The 18,125-nt window shown below is 42.3% G+C and overlaps 1 protein-coding gene across 1 annotated transcript in view; it reads left to right on the top strand.

Moving 5' to 3' along the window:
• The window catches only part of pde1a (phosphodiesterase 1A, calmodulin-dependent), a gene marked incomplete at both ends in the record, with an annotated part of 92,192 nt that overhangs the window by 10,611 nt on the left and 63,456 nt on the right, over positions 1-18,125 (top strand). The window contains one exon of the mRNA XM_083996050.1: positions 11,041-11,067. Within this exon, the coding sequence (XP_083852176.1) occupies positions 11,041-11,067 (27 nt within the window). The remainder of the gene's footprint in view (positions 1-11,040; positions 11,068-18,125) is intronic.

The raw sequence follows: 18,125 nt of genomic DNA, 5'->3' as shown, positions 1-18,125 counted from the left end.
GGGATGGAGGGAAGATGAATGACAGGGAAAGAGTTGAAACAGTGGGGTGTGAAGCAGCAGCAGCAGCAGCAGCAGCAGCAGCAGCAGCAGCAGCATCACTCAACATGAGAGTGTGTGTGTCTGTCTGTGTGTGTGTGTGTGTGTGTGTGTGACGTGTCGTCATCTCATCAGATACTTTTCTCAGGAGCTAACAAGCGAACGCCGCAGCGGGAACGACATCACATCCCATCACATCAACATCGCCACATCTGTCTGAATCTTTTTTCTTTCTGAGGTGGCTTTGAGCAAATGTAATAAAAAAGAAAGAAAGAAAGGAAGAGACGGCATCATGCCTTTTTTGTGCTCCGTAGTTGCCATGGCAACGGCAGAGCGTTGCGATGCAGCAAAGATAGACAGATCAGGAGTGAGTAAGAGAGAGAAAAGGAGAGAGAGAGATGGAGAGAGAGAGAGCATGGTCACTACAGACGCTCGAGCAGGAAACAGTTCGTCATGTGATTAAATGAAAAGCCGCCGGACGTTTAATTCACTCGTTCCTTCACTTTTCCTCAGAGTGAGAGTGAGATGAGAGGAGGTGTCAGCTCAGCCGCCTAATTGATACTAAGACTAATATAATAATTAACAGCTTTTTTTCTTTCATACTTTCATACAAAAAAAAAAAGCCAAAGGGAAAAAAATGAAACGTGGACTGTTTCATGACCACTCCTAAACCTAAACCTTCATGTTGTCACTTCTACACCTCTGTGCTGTAGCAGTGTGCATGGATGGATGGATTAAACCCCATCTGCCCCCCCCTCCCCGGGTTCAGACCTGTAATTGGCCCCACGGCTCCGCTGCAGCAGGACGACACTAAAACCACGGCCGCTCTGTGTCTCTGAGCAGCAGTTTTACAACCATTTGTGCTAATTTTAGAATCAATTTATGGTTATATTATATTCTGCGTCTCTTTGTCGTCAGTCCCCTTAGAGGATATTTTATTTTGCGTCTTTGCAGGGGGGGGGGGGGGAGTCTCTGAGGTTTTTTTTTTTTTATGACTTCAGTTTGTGTCTCTCTCTTTTTTTTTTCTAATTGAAATAATCAAAACAGTCCCATTAAAACAAAGCAATCAAGCTTTACACGTTTGAAAGATCATCTCGAAACATACAATGCAAGCACAACATAATGATGAAAAGATGAGAGCGGTGTATACAAACTAAACAATTACAGTCAGCGTCCTCACATCTTCAAATCTAGGCTAAAAACCTATTTATTTAGGATGGCTTTTAATACCCAGTAGCATGATGACACTTTTATCTTATTTGATTTTGCTGTATTTTATTGCTTTTACTGTTTTTAATGGTTTTTACTTATTCTTCTTTTCATTTAGGCCTATTACCTGCTGTAAAGCACCTTGAGGGCTGTATAAATAAAGTACCTTTACATTTACATTTACATTTATATCAGTGTCCATAAGAGTTGTTTCCAGGTTGCTTTCCCTTTGACCTCATTGGCCAGAAAGAAAATGCTCATTCTGTCGGTCTTACAAAGTCTTTCCGTTTCCGTTGGTCCTTGTGTCTCATTATTTGATTCTCTGTGCCTGGTAACTCTGCATGGATCTAACATCTTAGTTATTATTGAGCTCCTGAGGTGCTGGTGTGGTGTCGTGGTGGTGGTGGGTGGATTTATTTACCCCACAGGCTGAAATCCCAGCACAATGCAGCAGTATAATTCAGTTACCCAGGCTGATACCTGCCCCCTTGTATTTGTTCAATAAACGTCCTCAGACCTTAAGTGGACAGAGGAGTTTTGTTTTGTTTTTTCCCCCCAAATGTCTGCGAGGTACAGACAAGGAATGATGTCGTTTAACCATTTTTAAAGCAAAGACATGGGGGAAGCTGGTTTCCTCTCTCTCTCTCATGATAATCTGTTTTCCTGTGACCACTCCGAGCCTCTGGGCTTGTTATGATGCAGGTGGTGGTGGTGGTGGTGGAAGAGAAGTTGGATATTGCAGACAGACTCTCAGGGATTAGCTGTCAGATGGATGTGTCGCCGTACGAATAAAAAAAATGTCTTCGTAGTCGATAACTCCTGAGCTCCGGGGGACAGGACAAGATCACCAAGGTCCCGTCACTCAGGTTCAACTTATCACAGTTAGCAGGAGGAGAAACTCTCCACTCAGCTTCGCTTCTCTGTGAGAAGTGGTGCTGCCGAGAGACAGGCGACTTGAAACTAGAGAAGAAAGTGACGTCTGGCATCGATAGAAGACGATTTGATCTCATCATCTATAACCCTTTGTCCTCATCTGAAATCTGCTCATGAGCCTTTTTAATCCAGAGAAGCCTTCACCAGAGAAAACTGTAAAGTCGTGTTCTTTGTAAGCCTGTAACGATCCGCGTAGCGAAACCGAAATCACGACACTATAACCCACAAACCTGTGTTGCCATTTGAAATGGCAGAACCGTGACACGCCTCTTCCAACTCCCAGAGTTTGTGCCTCCAATCCAGATGCAGCCCTTATGAGCTGCTACTGCTACTAAACTAAATGAGGACCTGAAAGTCGCTGTGGGATTGCTGGATTGTGCGAAATTTAACCAATTTCTGCGAAGCTAGCACTCATAATGTGGGAAATTCCTGCACACATTACAAACCAGCCAACGTTAGTACACACTACAGGAGCGCTGTGTTCAATAACGCATGGAGCGACTTCGTTTTTATAGTTTACTGAATTAAGTTAGATGTTTTTTTCTTGTCGATCTTCCAGTGTTGAACTCTTTTTATTCAAAATGCAGAAAAGGCTGCAAAGAGAGGAAGCTCCGTTTGTGGAAAGACGTCGCCTCCGAGATGTAGAATGTGTATTATAGAAGAGAAACACACATTTCAGGACTGCTGACTTCATCAGAACAGACATGTCCTGTCTCAGCTGTCAGGATGCCCCCCCCCCCCCCATCCCCCAAACCGACCCGTGTATTGAACCATGGGTCAGAAATTGAGATTACGAATCGAATCGTGACTTTGGTGTATCGTTACAGGCTCAGTTCTCTGTGAATCATATGGAAGTGAGGCCTGACAAAGGGCTAATGTGAAGAAACCAGAGGAAAACTTGAGTCAGTGGACCTTTATCTGACCATGGTGAAGAGACAACGCCCACAACGCCTGGTTTAAACATTCAGGAGTGAATATGGATGACTCTTAAAGGGATATTTCAACATTTTGGCAAATCGACCCATTGCCATAGTTTTAGAAGTAGGTTCGTTACCTTTAATTGTCGGTACAAGCTCTTTTGAGATCTGCGGGGCAGAGCTGCGAGCTGCTCAGCTAACGCCTCGGATGGTATTTCCGGGCTTTCCCTCACAACTCATCAAATACACAATCCAACAACTCCAAAACGCTCTCATGGACAAGTTGTGACCTGCACATTCACCACGCTATGAGATAATAACAGAACGTTACCAGACAGAGTTGTTTTAGAGGGAAATGCAAAGCCGGTGTTTGTCAGCTTGCATCGACAATGGGCTCTTTGCACAGCTCCACTACTTCCTGAACCTAATGCTGATACTTTATTTCCTGTCTTACATTATTGGACAAACTGATTAATCCAGGTGTGTCTGAGTAGTCACAATGGTCAGACACACCTGGATTAATCAGTTTGTCCAATAATGTAAGACAGGAAATAAAAGAGCAGCCTTAAATTCAGGAAGTAGTGGAGCTGTGCAAAGAGCCCATTAAAGGTAACGAACCTGCTCCTAAAACTATAGGGATTATGGCAATGGGCGAATTTGCCAAAATGTTGAAATATCCCTTTATCTTGCCTTAGAATCTGCAAAGTGAAGACGTCCCTTCAGTTCTTTGATTTGACACGTCGTGGGAAACGTAGGCGTCTTGACAAGGAGGAAGAATGTGTGGAATAAAAAAAGACGACATCTCTGAATCTGCTGCATGGAGGAAAAAAAGAAAAGAAAAAACCCTGTCCGACAGCAGCACAATACTAAATCAGAGCAGGACTCTTGATGCTGATGATGTTGTAGAAAATAGCTCGTCTCTCTGGCGGCGTGTGAATGAGGGGCAAATTGCAATGCACTCTGGGTAAGAGCAGCATTTATATCTGCAGCCATTTCATTTCCAACTTTGCATCAACAACATCTTGTGTTTGTTTGTGTTCTGCTTCAATGTGACGGTGATGAAACGACGGCTGTGGCTCTGTGCACAAAGCCCGGTCAGGACTGGTTCATCATGGACTCAACCGGTTGCACAGAGCACCAGTGGAACAGATCAGAGTAAACCAGATTCGATTTTCAGTATTTTCAAGAGTTCCTAAGAGTTTGTTGCACCGAGTCGTACTGCTCACTTGTTCTTTTAAACAGGCATCAGACCTTCCTGTCTCTCTCCAGCTGTCCTATCAAAGTAAAGGCATAAAAGCCTGAACACATATATATATATAAGAAGACTAGATGACTCATCCAACCCTGCTGCCCAATGACACGGAGTCGCCACACGGCCGCCATCTTGGCTCAGTCGACTCGCTCCCTCAGAGCGTTAAGCCTCTGGTTCATGTTCTACTAAAATAACTAGAAGCTCAGTTTTTGACCGATTTTCAAACAGTTTGGTTTGGTTTATGAACGTCAGAAATGCAGCTATGATACTGCATCCGTTATATCACGAATAATTTTCATCATGTACTTTTCTATGAAAGTAACATTATACAGCTGCATCTCAATAAATTAGAATATCATGGAAAAGTCTATTCTAGTAGTTCAAGTCAAATTGCCCCAACCAAGTGTTGAGTGCATATAGATGGCTGGATGGTTTTCTGAGATACTGAATTGTAGGTCTTCTTTAAATTTAAGCCATAATCATTACAATTAAAGGGATAGTTCAACATTTTGGCCAAATTGGCCCCTCCAATCCAAATTGGATTTCTTGGTTTCCCTCATCAAATACACAATCCAACAACTCCAAAATGCTCTGGTGGACAAGATGTGACCTGCACATTCACCTTGAATCATGTGATAATAACAGAACGCTACCACACAGAGTTGTTTTAGAGGTAAATTCATGCAAAACTGCTGATGCACGTTCCCGTCAGGGACAGTTTTGGGGTAAACAGTCTCTGTATTTACCTCTAAAACAACTCTGTCTGGTAACGTTGTGTTATTATCTCATAGCGTGGTGAATGTGCAGGTCACAACTTGTCCACCAGAGCGTTTTGAAGTTGTTGGATTGTTTATTTAATGAGTTTGATGAGGGAAACCAAGAAATCCCATGAGCCTCCGTAGCGTAGCTCTGAGCAGCTCGCGGCTCTGCTCCGCCGTTCTAAAAACAACTTGCACTGACAATTAAAGGTAACGAACCTACTCCTTAGGGATGATCGCAATGGGCCAATTTTCCAAAATGTTGAACTATCCCTTTAAAACAAATTAAATAAATAGTTATGAATAAAGTAATGAATAGGTTTTTAGTGCAGATGGACTGTCTGTGCGTAGTCCGATCGACCCCCTTGGACCCGGTGCTGCCCTGTTGTTGTCTGTTAACTTCCTGCAGTAAATCAGTTTGACTGGTTGAAGAACTTTGTTGAAGTTGTAAATGAACGATCCTCCTTCAGCAGCAGTGTAGTGAAACGTGTGTGTGTGTGTGTGTGTGTGTGTGTGTGTGTGTGTGTGGCATCAGGTTTACGGGCCTTGGCAGCTCTGGCTGTGACCAGCAGACCTGCAGCATCTTGTATCAGTGAGTCGTCGTCGGAGACGGAGCCAAAGATCACAGGAGGAAAAAGTTTTTGTGTGTTGGTTGGAGAAGTTGAAGCCAAGAGGATCTTTTTTTTTTTTGCCAAATCCTGTAATAAATATTGGCGTGTGTGTGGACGTGTGATCAGTCAGCAGCAGTGATTCAATGAGAGAGGAACACTGAAGGTGTAAAAATAAAAAGGCACAATTCGACACAGAAGCTCGATTTGTGAGGTGAAGAAAACAGAACTGTCCGCCTTACGGAGTAAAAACAGGAACTTTGTTTTAGTTTTTATTATGTTTTATTTAGTTTCAAAGGAGATTTATTGTTTGAATAAGTTGTTTTTATGGTTTAATTTCTATATTTATCAGTTACAGTCTCTATCGCTTCTGTGATTTTTCCGTTTCTGTGATTAATTAACACATTATCAAGTTTTATCCAAACTAAAACAGCAATAACAGCAACAAAACAGAGAGGAAGCACTAAAAGTCAAGGGCTTCATGTCGTGTTCATGTTGTGTGTGTGTGTGTGTGTGTTCTCATTTATCTACTGATCGATCCGATTGATTCCTCCTGATGGAGATAAACTGAATCTTCAGATCCACAAACAAACAATAGCCAGATGTGTGTGTGCCGTTTGGAGGGAAAACAAATACTAAGTCTACATGTTTGTGTGTGTGTGTTTTTATTTTCTTTTCTTTTTGTCATCTTCCCTAGTTTCCATGGTAACAGGAGAGCATTTCGATGCAGCAAACTCTCCGCTAAAGAGAAAGAGAAAGAAAAAAGAAAGAAAGAGGAGAGGGCGACTGTTTCATCTCACTCATTTTGTGTTTAATAGCATTTCTTTTAATTAACCTCTCGGTTTCTTTACAGAAGAAACTATGAGGAGGAAAATATGAAATTTGCTCCACAGAGTTCATCAGATTGTTTCATGAGGCAGAAAATAGGAACAGAAATGACTGGAAACAGTTGAGTTGCTGCAGTAACAACAGTTTTAAAAGTCGTTTACTTCAAGTTACCTGTTTGTTTGAGGTCCAGTCGGCTGAGAATGAACACAGAACCACAAACACGCTGGAAACAAACAGTGGTGATGCTTTGTGCTGTTGTTGATGGAGAACACAGTTTGCTCCAAAATCTCCCATGATTCAACTGGGCTGAGACCAGGAACCAAAACATCTCATAAAGAGTTTGGTTGTCCGACTTCAGATAGATCGTTAGTCAGTGTTTTTGCTCCAATAAACCAGACTCTGGTGCAATGAATTCTGGGTAAATGAATCCACCCATGAATTTTACTTTAAAGGTTCAGAAATGGCCGTTTGTCCAGTTTGTTTTGCCTCCTTCCACAAGTTGCCGCACGAGTTTACCTGAGTAAGGAAAACGAATTTGATTGGTCGTTATCGAGCGGGCGGGATATTCAATGTTTGGGGCGAGACCGAGCTTGGTGTGTGTGTGTGTGTGTGCGAGTGTGTTTAGCTAACGTAGCTAACTGTTAGCTCGTAGGCTTGCTACGTTATAGCTTGCTAACTTAGCTAGCGAGGTTAAGTGATGGAGCGCAGGGATGTGGAGGAGGAGAGTGGAGGAGGGACGGAGGAGAGTTTGTGTCAGTGGTGGTAGACGAGTCTCCTTGCTTTTCTCAGACGTTTGATTGACAGATGATCGTGAGCAAAGTGACGCATAATTTGTGCGCCTGCATTATCCAATGCGAAAAAAACCTACCACACTTTCATCCCGGATTTACTCAAAAATAGAATTTTGCACAAAGTTTGGGCTCCATCGCCTGATAGATGAGTTATTACACTAATTTTAAGATACATAGTGGGCTATAAATCAATTTTCTTTTCTGAATATACCTTTAAAAATATTAGCAAACCACAAATTATGAGCCATTTGTTGTTGTTGGATTCTACTGGTCAGTGCAGCCGTCTTTGACTGTTACCATGGTGACACTGGTCATACACCTAAGGAGGTATCCAGTTGGGGTTTTAATATTTTCTCGCCTTAAAACCGGTCAGAGAGACGGTTTGACTGACACCAGACTGATCCAAATTAAACCTGGGCCAACACACACAGTATCACACAGTAGTTCTGCTGAGGTAAATGGAGATTTATTTTATTTTATTTTGAAATAAGTTTAACTTTACTTTTCTCACAACTCTTATAGCTATCAGATCTTTGAGAGATAATAAACTGTTCTGTGCAGGAGAAGAACTCAGACTGTTTGTTTTATCTACGACTCAGAGTCTGTCTTTGTGAAACTGTCTCCTGGTGCTGAATCCCAGAGGAGCTTCTTCTTTTTCTTTTTCTTTTTCTTCTTTTTCTTCGTCTTCATCAAACCATCAGCGACCTCTCCTGCCCTGAGGATGGAGGAATCTTCACTCGCTGTGTCTCTGCTCGCTTTATTCAGGTTTTTCTTTTAATTTGTCCCCGTCTATATACCTTTTACTATATATACGTGTGTGTGTGTGTGTGTGTGTGTGTGTGTGTGTGTGTGTGTGTGTGTGTGTGTGTGTGTGTGTGTGTGTGTGTGTGTGTGTGTGTGTGTGTGTGCGTGTGTGTGCTGCAGGTGGTTTATTATCAGACCGTTTCATTTTAATAGATGCGCTGCTGCTCCTGCAGGCCCGGTGCTGCGTCCTGACGTAGGCGGTGTGTGTAGATGGAGTTAAGTGCTAAAAAAGCGCGAAATGCACCCCGCGGTGGCGCATCGCTAACAGACTCACGCAGAGAAGAAATGCATCTAAGAATAAAAAAAACACACTTTACATGCTCATAATGGTAATAATGCACGGGAGGTGGAAGTACAAAACGCAACAGCTCAAGGACGAAGGAAGAAGAAGGAGAAAAAAATGCTAATTCTCAGTGTGAAGGCGTCATGACAGAGTGGTGACTCATTCTTCACAAACTATCTCTGTCCTCACCTGTCAGCGACGCTCTGCAGCACGCTTTTTTCTTTCTTTCTTTCTTTCTTTCTTTCTGTTTCTTTTTTTTTTTTTTGGATGATAAAACCTCAGTGGCGACCTGCTCTCTGCTGCGTCCCCCTGCTTTGTAATTCAGCGCCGGTCCGCCCACGCAGGCCAGTGTACAATTACCAATCGACCATGAAATAAGCGGTTCCTGCTGTCAGATTTCAAAGCCGAGACGTGTCACAGCTGTGATTAGCCGCCGCCGAGGTCAGATCGCATCCCGCAGCTGTGATTGGCTAATTTCAGACCAGAATGTGCTGCTCGACATCAACTCCAAGAGTTTTATAAATCTGGTTCACCACGACGTCGTCCACTTCATCTAAAGGGGTCGGCCCGCTGAGCCGCGGCCTCGTCAGCCTCATCAGCCCCATTGTTATGTTGACTGTGGCTTTGTTTGGTCTCACACACACACACACACTCAACTCTTGAGTGTTCATAGAAATTACAAAAAATATAATTTTCCTTCTCTTTTGACTTCTTTAAAACCCAAAATGAGGAAAAGTAATGAAGTCGTGATCTTCCACTTTGCTACAGACTCAGTTCACACATTTAAAGTCGGTGACAAAATATGGAAATGAGAGTTAAGCGTCATCTCCTCTCCTGATAATTTCACATTTTTTATGCCTTATTTGTTCTTCCTCATGAATCCTCTCATGTGTCTCACTAGAGACTTGAAACAGATCATCACAAACATGGAGCAGATTAAAATCCATTTGTTTTACTTTTTTTTTTATATCCTCCCATCAAGTATCAGTCAAATAAAATGATGTTAATGTACCTACGTCTCTTGAGCTGTTACAGGCTCTTAAGTTTCCCACACACGGATGTTTACGAGCATGAAGCAGGAATAATTATCCAGAGTGGATTCATCGTCGTTGTCTTTATAAACCATGATGACATATGTCTGTATTCCCCATGATGCTTTTCAGAGGTGAAGTCATGGTATCAGTGAGTCACGCCGTCGTCTCATACAGTAGATCATATTTGCTTAAAGGGTAATTGACATTTTTTACAATCTGGACCTTATTTCTAGCATAAAATACGATCATTTCCTCCCCCAGATAACTTTGGTGTCATTACAAGTCGTTCTGATGAAATGAGCTCCAGCCGAGAGCCGCGTATAATGGAGTCTACAGGGCAGCAGAATGCAGCCTCTAAATAACACATTATCTGCAGAGAAACTCCTTCATTTCACCAATATTTAGTTCTGATAGGCTAGTGCTATTCCCCTCTGAGTCCGGGGTTAGCTGTTATCAACATCCGGGGTCTGTAGGTTGACCTACTAGCTAATTCTAAATGCTACGGTTCGGTTCTGCGTGTTTCCGACTTGTCAGAACAAAATGAGCAGCTGGATGAAGTTCAGCTTCCACAGGCTTCCTCTCCTCAACCTGGACTCACTAAAGCTCCGGCTAGTTGAGATAAAAATGGACCCGAATGCCGAAGCGGAATGATTATTATCAGAATGAGCCGCGCGGCGCTCAGAGATGACATCATCCAGGTCAGAGGTCAGTAGGTCAACCTACAGACCCCGGATGTTGATAACAGCTAACCCCGGACTCAGAGGGGAATAGCACTAGCCTATCAGAACTAAATATTGGTGAAATGAAGGAGTTTCTCTGCAGATAATGTGTTATTTAGAGGCTGCGTTCTGCTGCCCTGTAGACTCCATTATACGGATATACGCGCCTCTCGGCTGGAGATAATTTCATCACAACGACTTGTAATGACACCAAAGTTATCTGGGTGAGGAAATGATTGTATTTTATGCTAGAAATAAGGTCCAGATTGTAAAAAACAAGCAGCAATTCCCCTTTAAGTTTGGGTAAATTGGCATGAATGAGCAGTAAACTGAATTATCTGTTCCTGCCTGTGATGAATATTTAAATGTGACAGAAGAAAACTGTCGTTGAAACAAGTCCTGGATTTGACAGCAGCTCTGTTTTTATGCCTGCAGATGTATTCACAGTGGATGTTAGGAGGAATAATGGTATCACAGGAAGTGTGTGTGTCTCTGTGTGTGTGTCACATTGAAGCTGTTACAGATGTGTGTGTGTAGTTACATCACATCACTGAGAAGAAGTGAATTTTGATGCAAATTGCAGCAAATGGTGAAAAGTACCTGACTGAGCTGAGTGTGTGTCGCTGCAGCTGCTGGATGATGAGAGACCGCAGCGCTGAGGGAGAGACGTGGCCGCGCTGCAGATGTGTTCAAGACACACACACACACACACACACACACACACACACACACACACACACACACACACACACACACACACACCTGGTCACATGGTCAGTTTATGGCTTAATGAATTTATGATGAGGTCTGTGAAGGCAGCGTGTGATTGTTTCACCTGAGTGACTCTGTTTTTGTTTTCTGTTTACAGGCAGAAATACAAAAGTACATCGCAGAGGTAAGACACACACACGCACACATGCACACACACACACACACACCACACACACAGAGGAAGCTCTCAGTCTGAAGTAGAGGCCTGAAGAGACTCTCACTCCTCCCACACACACCTGGACGGTCTGTCTGTCTCTCTACCTGTCTCACCCCGTCTCTGTCTATTCCTGTGCAGACAAACTCTTTCACACTGTTTGTTTGTCTGACTCAGTGCATGTGAGTGTGTGTGAGTGTGTGTGTGTGAGTGTGTGAGTGTGTGTTTGCCTTTTTTTTTTTTTTTTCAGTGACAGTTTTCAAACACACACTTTTTCTTAATTCACAGACACTTCTTCTTCTTTTTTTCTTCTTACAAATGAGCCAACTGTTCTGTGAAGCAGAGAAATGTGTAGGTGTCATAATGTCAGGCTTTAACCACACACTCATTGAGGCCAAAAGAATTTATGATAATGATGTGATTATAATTCAGTCAGATTCATCTTCTTCATCTACATAAAACTCTCCACTTGTGTCTTGTCACATTTCATTTAAAACTAAGTACAGATATACAGTGTCATGCAACAGTTTGGACAGCCCTGGTTTAAAATCTCTGTTAATGTGTGAACAGTTCTGTAGAAAAACTAAAATAACACACTGATAAAAGAGTGTTTCATGTTTAACTTCATGTCTTTTGGAGATCGTTTCATCTTCCACTTGATGAACTGTTCACATTAACAGACATTTGGACCCTGTACCCTCTAAACCACCGGTGCCCAAATTCCTCTCAGTGAAGGGCCAAAACTAAACATTCATGTTAAATTTGTTAAACCCAAACAGACACCAAAAAACAACAGACTTTATTAACACGATGTATATAGCAACTGTCTTTTCGCTGTAATATTAAAACCAAGTAGAATAATTAAGCAATATCACACGAGAGGGAGTGCTGTTGTACTGTATATCAGCACGGCTGTGATTCGGTCGTAGGCACGAGGCCGCAGGCCGAGTGCCGCAGATAATCACACCGTGCTGATATACAGTACAACAGCACGACCTCGAGTGTGATATTGCTTTTATACAACAGTGCTACGAGCGCATTTTTAGAACAGTAATAAACTACAAGAGATTATGATTTGTTTGTTTATTTAATCATTTATTTGGCTCCGCCAACAGAAATAGTTCCGCAACTGGAAGGGAGACAAGGCTGTTGCCAGGCAACACATAAACATTTCATACTAGCTTGCTACTAGCTACGAGCTGCTTCCAGTGCTGGTTCTGGTTCTGAGCCCGTGTCTGATCAGCACCGCAGCAACAGGACCAGCGTGAAGACACAGAGACGTTATCGATACCGTATTACATTTGTTTATCTGCTGTGTAATCAATATAAACACAGTTGAAGCTAAGTAGCTGAGCTACGTGGCTAACAACAGCTAATGCTAATATCAAAACACATCGCCGTCAAAACGTAGTTGCCCCCGCGGCGATTTTTTTCCAGCCGGGTTTAGTAACGTTAGAGATTTATCTCCAATTAGACTGACCAGGTCAGGTCCAGGTTTTAATGTTCAGGTCCGTTTCTAACTGTAGTAGCAGCAGAGAGATGGGGCAGCTCCTGTATGGGGAGCGTGGCTCTGACTTAGCTTCTGTCCACTGCTGCTGCTGAACAGCGGAGTGATAACGTCCGTAAAAAGTCGCAGTGCTGTTATACTGTATATCAGCACTCATGGAACGTCTCTTGTCCAATCAAATTGCTCGGTTGGGACCAGTCGGAACTAACTGTTGTATAACCATTGATACAGCCACATTGATAGATAATATATTCACAAATTAAATGGACTATGAAATAGTAAGTGGACTTCTGATAAATGATACAAGTGATCATCTCCCTATTTTTGCAGTTTTTCAAAATTACTTTGGAATAAAAACTAAACAAAAGACTTGCACACATGAAATGATAAGACGTAAAACTTAAGCCTACACCTTTTCGATTAGCACTCCTCATTGTATTTTGTATTTGTGTGTATTGAGTGAATTCCATCTGTTGAGAAGGGGGGGGGATAAAATGCTAATCGAATAAACTAAACTGAACTGATGTTGCAGTGCATTAAATCAGAGACATTCTAATCAAATATACCTATAGCACAATTGTGCAAAATAAACACTCATACAAAGTCATTTTGAAAATGAATAACACTATTGCAGTGGTTCTCAATAGGCGGCCCCCGGGCCACATCCGGCCCACCGGCTAGTTTTGGAAATCCTAAGATGCTTGATTCACCTTAGGACAGAAATACATTTTTCCTTCTTTCTTGGGTTCATATTTAAAAAGAAAAGTGTTCTTAACCCTCTCCTGATATATAGGTCATGTTTTGTTTTATCCAACTATTTACTTTCATTTATGTCAAAATGGAAATTACATTTTATTTTAGTTCGTATTTATGTTTCGAACGAAAAGGACAATTTGTTTTGAATATAACAGTATTATCACTAAATGGACCTTTGAGTCATTGAAGAAAAATCTTTGTGGCCCTTTAAGATTTGTATTTGAGTACCACTGCACTATTGTTTATTGTGTTTCTCTGTTAAGTGCATGAATCAAAGGAGGCTCATGCTCACTGTCTTAACTTGCATTATAGTTTGATGAAAGAAGAACAACGTTTTGTTCATTCGTCAGGTTATGTTACAATCAGAACTCGCACCTGCAGTGACATCATACCACAACACAATAGATAATTCAGCACGAGCAAATACATACTGTATACATCAAGTGACAATAGAGTCATCAGCATAATAGTGGGTACAAAACAGTTACAGTATGTATACAAGGAGAATATGATAATACAAAAAGGGCATTATTAATAGGAATATTTAAATAGATATAATAAAAAAAAATCTTTAAGTTTAACTTTAGGACCCTGAGAGGAACACAGGGATGAGGGAAAAAACAATGTAGCAGTAATATATCAACAAAAAAACATAAACACACATTGAGTTCATCATTAAGACCCTTGGGTGACAGCGTCTGCAGAGAATAAACTGTTAAGTGCATGAATTACTGGCACTTTTTAAAGTAGGTAGTGGGAAAAAGATACTAATTTAAACAATTAAAAATTCAAGCATGGGCCAAAAATAATGGGTCACCTCCCAAAGTTGAATGAAATGAATCTGAACTCTCTCCCTGATGGAAACGCTGAAGCTCGAGTCTCTGCAGTCTTGAACTTAATAGTTCTCTCTCTCTCTTTCTCTCTCTCTCTCTCGCCAAAGCCCAGTCTCTCCCTTTTCTCTGACTCCAGCTGTAACCATGGCAACTAAAACAGATTTTGTCCAGTTTACAAGAAGGTGTTTCGGTTGCCGGGGCGACGGCAGGATGTCTGGCCACGGCAAGAGTCTTTATGTCTCCCCTGTTGTAAACAGTGGAAGCATCCCTCCATCCTGCAAGTAGCGGCGTTTAAGATGCATCCATCTGTCGTGTTCTGCCTCCATCTGCTTCTATAGCGGAGCTGAGTCAACACTACAGTACGGCACCGGCTGCCACGCATACATAAAACACCGAGGGTTCACACCCAGAAAGTAAAGCAACTTTTTAAAGGGATAGTTCAACATTTTTGAAAATTGGCCCATCGCCATGATCCCCCTAGTAATAGCAGTAGGTTCGTTACCTTTAATTGTTGGTCCAAGCTGCTTTTAGATCGGGGGAGAAGAATACCGAGCGGCGCAGCTACACTACGGAGGCTAATGGAATTTCTTGGTTTTGCTCATCAAACTCAGCAAATACACAACCAAAAAACTCAAAAACGCTGTGGTGGACAAGTTGTGACCTGCACATTCACCACGCTATGAGATAATAGCGGAAAGTTGCGAGATGGAGTTGTTTTAGAGGCAAAGTCGGACTTTACACTCTAGACGGCTGCTCGGCGGAGTGATTTCAAAAGCGCCTGTTTACTGCAGATACGTCCGTATACTACGGCACTGGCTGAGGTGCGCACACTGTGTCCCTCCGACCAGTGGTTCACTGAAGAAAGTAGTTCCGAGTATTTGCTTCACTTCTCTTAACTTTCCGCTATTATCTCATAGCGTGGTGAATGTGCAGGTCACAACTTGTCCACCACAGCGTTTTTGAGTTTTTTGGTTGTGTATTTGCTGAGTTTGATGAGCAAAACCAAGAAATTCCATTAGCCTCCGTAGTGTAGCTGCGCCGCTCGGTATTCTTCTCCCCCGATCTAAAAGCAGCTTGGACCAACAATTAAAGGTAACGAACCTACTGCTATTACTAGGGGGATCATGGCGATGGGCCAATTTTCAAAAATGTTGAACTATCCCTTTAAATGAACAACACAGTGTGTGTGTGTGTGTGTGTGTGGGGGGGAAACTCCATTAAACTGACTGTTGTTGTTGAGCTGGTGAATCAGACGTTCAGTCGAGTTTAATTGATCGACGGAGACAAAAGCGAGAGACAGAAGCCTCCCCAGTGGAGTGTGGGAGAGCTGCAGGGGAGGCAGAGACACGCAGCAAAGTCAAACACATATTGATGTCGCTCAGCGTGGCTCACACTTCCCGAGGATATCATGGTTTCACATGACCAGAATAAACCTCCGTGAAGTGAAGATCTTTCCCCTCCGTGTCGTGTGTTCAGCAAACCCTGCATTTCTTTTTTCTTCTGCTCTGACGGAATCAAATCAACAGTGTTAATCAGGTTTATTTCAAGCTCTTTGTCGGAACAACGGTGGCGTGAACCCGCCGCGGCCTCGGGGCTACACCTGTTGTTACGGGGGCGGCCGCCCAGCCCAGCCGCCGCCGCCCTGGCATCCCAGCGCTGGTAGGAAACAGAGCTGAGCTTCCACTTCACTGAGCCTCGGCTCCACGACGGCTAATAAACCATCAGCTGCTACAGGAGGCAGAGGAATCTCTAAACAAGACACAGCAAACAGAGAGGCCAGGAGAGAAGCTGAAATGGGTATATAAAGATATAAAGTAGAGGCATTTTAATAGTTGTAGTTAAAGGAATAGTTCACCAAAAAATGAAATTCAGTCATTATTGACTCACCCTCATGCTGTTGAATACTCCAGAGTAGTTTTTTATTCCTCAAAGTGCATCTGGAGACCCGGGAGGCCGGTTCGTAGTCCAACGAAATCTTTATGAGATTAATAGCACTGACACACAAAAGCGTCCATAAAACTACACAAAAAACATTTAATATTCCTCCACACTGCTCGTCCACTGCAATCCAAGTGTCCTGAAGGGAGACAGTCCAGAGTTTACTGGGAACAACCTCATTTAGGACATTTTTACAGCCTAAACAGTCCTGGATTGAATTTGCCTGGGGCGCGTGAACATGAGATACATTCAATCCAGGACTGTTTAGGCTGTAAAAATGTCCTAAATGAGGTTGTTTCCAGTAAACTCTGGACTATCTCCCTTCAGGACACTTGGATTGCAGTGGACGAGCAGTGTGGAGGAATATTAAATGGTTTTTGTGTAGTTTTATGGACGTTTTTGTGTCGGGCGCTACTAACCCTCATATAAAGTTTTGGTTGGACTAGGAACCGGCCTCCCGGGTTTCCAGATGCACTTTAAGGAATAAAAAACTACTCCGGAGTATTCATCAGCATGAGGGTGAGTCAATTATGACTGAATTTCAACTTTCAACTATTCCTTTAACAGGGAGGATCAAAACGAGGTTTCCTACTCAAATACTTTCATGAATTATACCTGCTTCAAATAATCAAGAGTCAGAAATGTTGAGCGTAGATGGAGAAGAAGAAGGATAAAGTATGAAAAACTAGCAGAGCAGAATACCTCAGGTCGGTGTCAGCCAATCAGAAGAGAGGATTGCTTTCTGAGTGATACAATTAAAAATAGAGCAGATTTCAGAATAAAACACTCAGAGAAACAAAATCCTGCAAAGTTGTTGGTTGGATGGATGTTGGGTCCAGGTGGTGAGGGGGCGGGGACTTGGCTGACAGCTTTGTTGTGACATCATAAAGTCACAGGAAGTCCTGACGGCTGGTTTGAAAGAGGAACGATGCATACATTTTCACCTTAACTCAGCTCCATGTGTCCCTTAGCTCCAACTCCAGAGTCCTAGTTCTGGTTAAAGGGATAGTTCACCTAAAATTGAAATTTCACTCATTATCTACTCACCCTCATGTCGACTAAGGGCTGGGAGAAGTTTCAGAGTCCTCCGTGGCTTCTCTGAGTTACAGGGGGTCTCGGCGTAGCAGTGCATGTCCATACACTGCAAAAACTCAAAATCTTTCCAAGAATATTTGTCTTATTTCTTGTCAAAATGTCTCATTTCTAGTCAAAACGAATCTCTTTCCACTTAAAATAAGACTCATCACCTAAAAATGTACTTGTTTTTAGATAATTTTCACTTGTTTCAAACAAATTTTCACTTGAAATAAGTAGAAAAATCTGCCAGTGAAAGCAGTTTTTTGTGCTTGTAATAAGAAAGAAAAACTTGCTCCACTATCAGATTTTTCTACTTATTTCAAGTGAAAATATGCTTGAAAGAAGTAAAAAGTGTCTAAAAACAAGCTACTTTGTATGTGATGAGTCTTATTTTAAGTAGAATGAGATTTGTTTTGACTAGAAATAAGACAAATATTCTTGGTAAGATTTTGAGTTTTTGCAGTGTATAACGGTTGCAAATGGATACCAACTGTCTTCGTAACAAAAAGACACACCAAAAAACATCCAAATACCTCCATGCTGCTCGTATGTAATGTCCCTCTTGTATTGAAGCCCCGAAATGCGAAATTGTCACGAAAAAAATTAAATAAGTCTATATTTCAAGCTTGTTTTGTAGCGGAAGCTTCTCAAAGCTCCTCTTCCCGGTTCATCAAATTTGGACGAACTGGGACATTACATACGAGCAGCATGGAGGTATTTGGATGTTTTTTGGTGTGTCTTTTTGTTACGAAGACAGTTGGTATCCATTTGCAACCGTTATATGGACATGCACTGCTACGCCGAGACCCCCTGTAACTCAGAGAAGCCACGGAGGACTCTGAAACTTCTCCCAGCCCTTAGTCCACATGAGAGTGAGTAGATAATGAGTGACATTTCAATTTTCCCTATATCCCTTT

Source organism: Trachurus trachurus (assembly GCF_905171665.1).
Source record: "Trachurus trachurus genome assembly, chromosome: 21".
NCBI classification, from domain to species: domain Eukaryota; kingdom Metazoa; phylum Chordata; class Actinopteri; order Carangiformes; family Carangidae; genus Trachurus; species Trachurus trachurus.
This window is presented reverse-complemented; position numbering and strand designations above follow the sequence as displayed.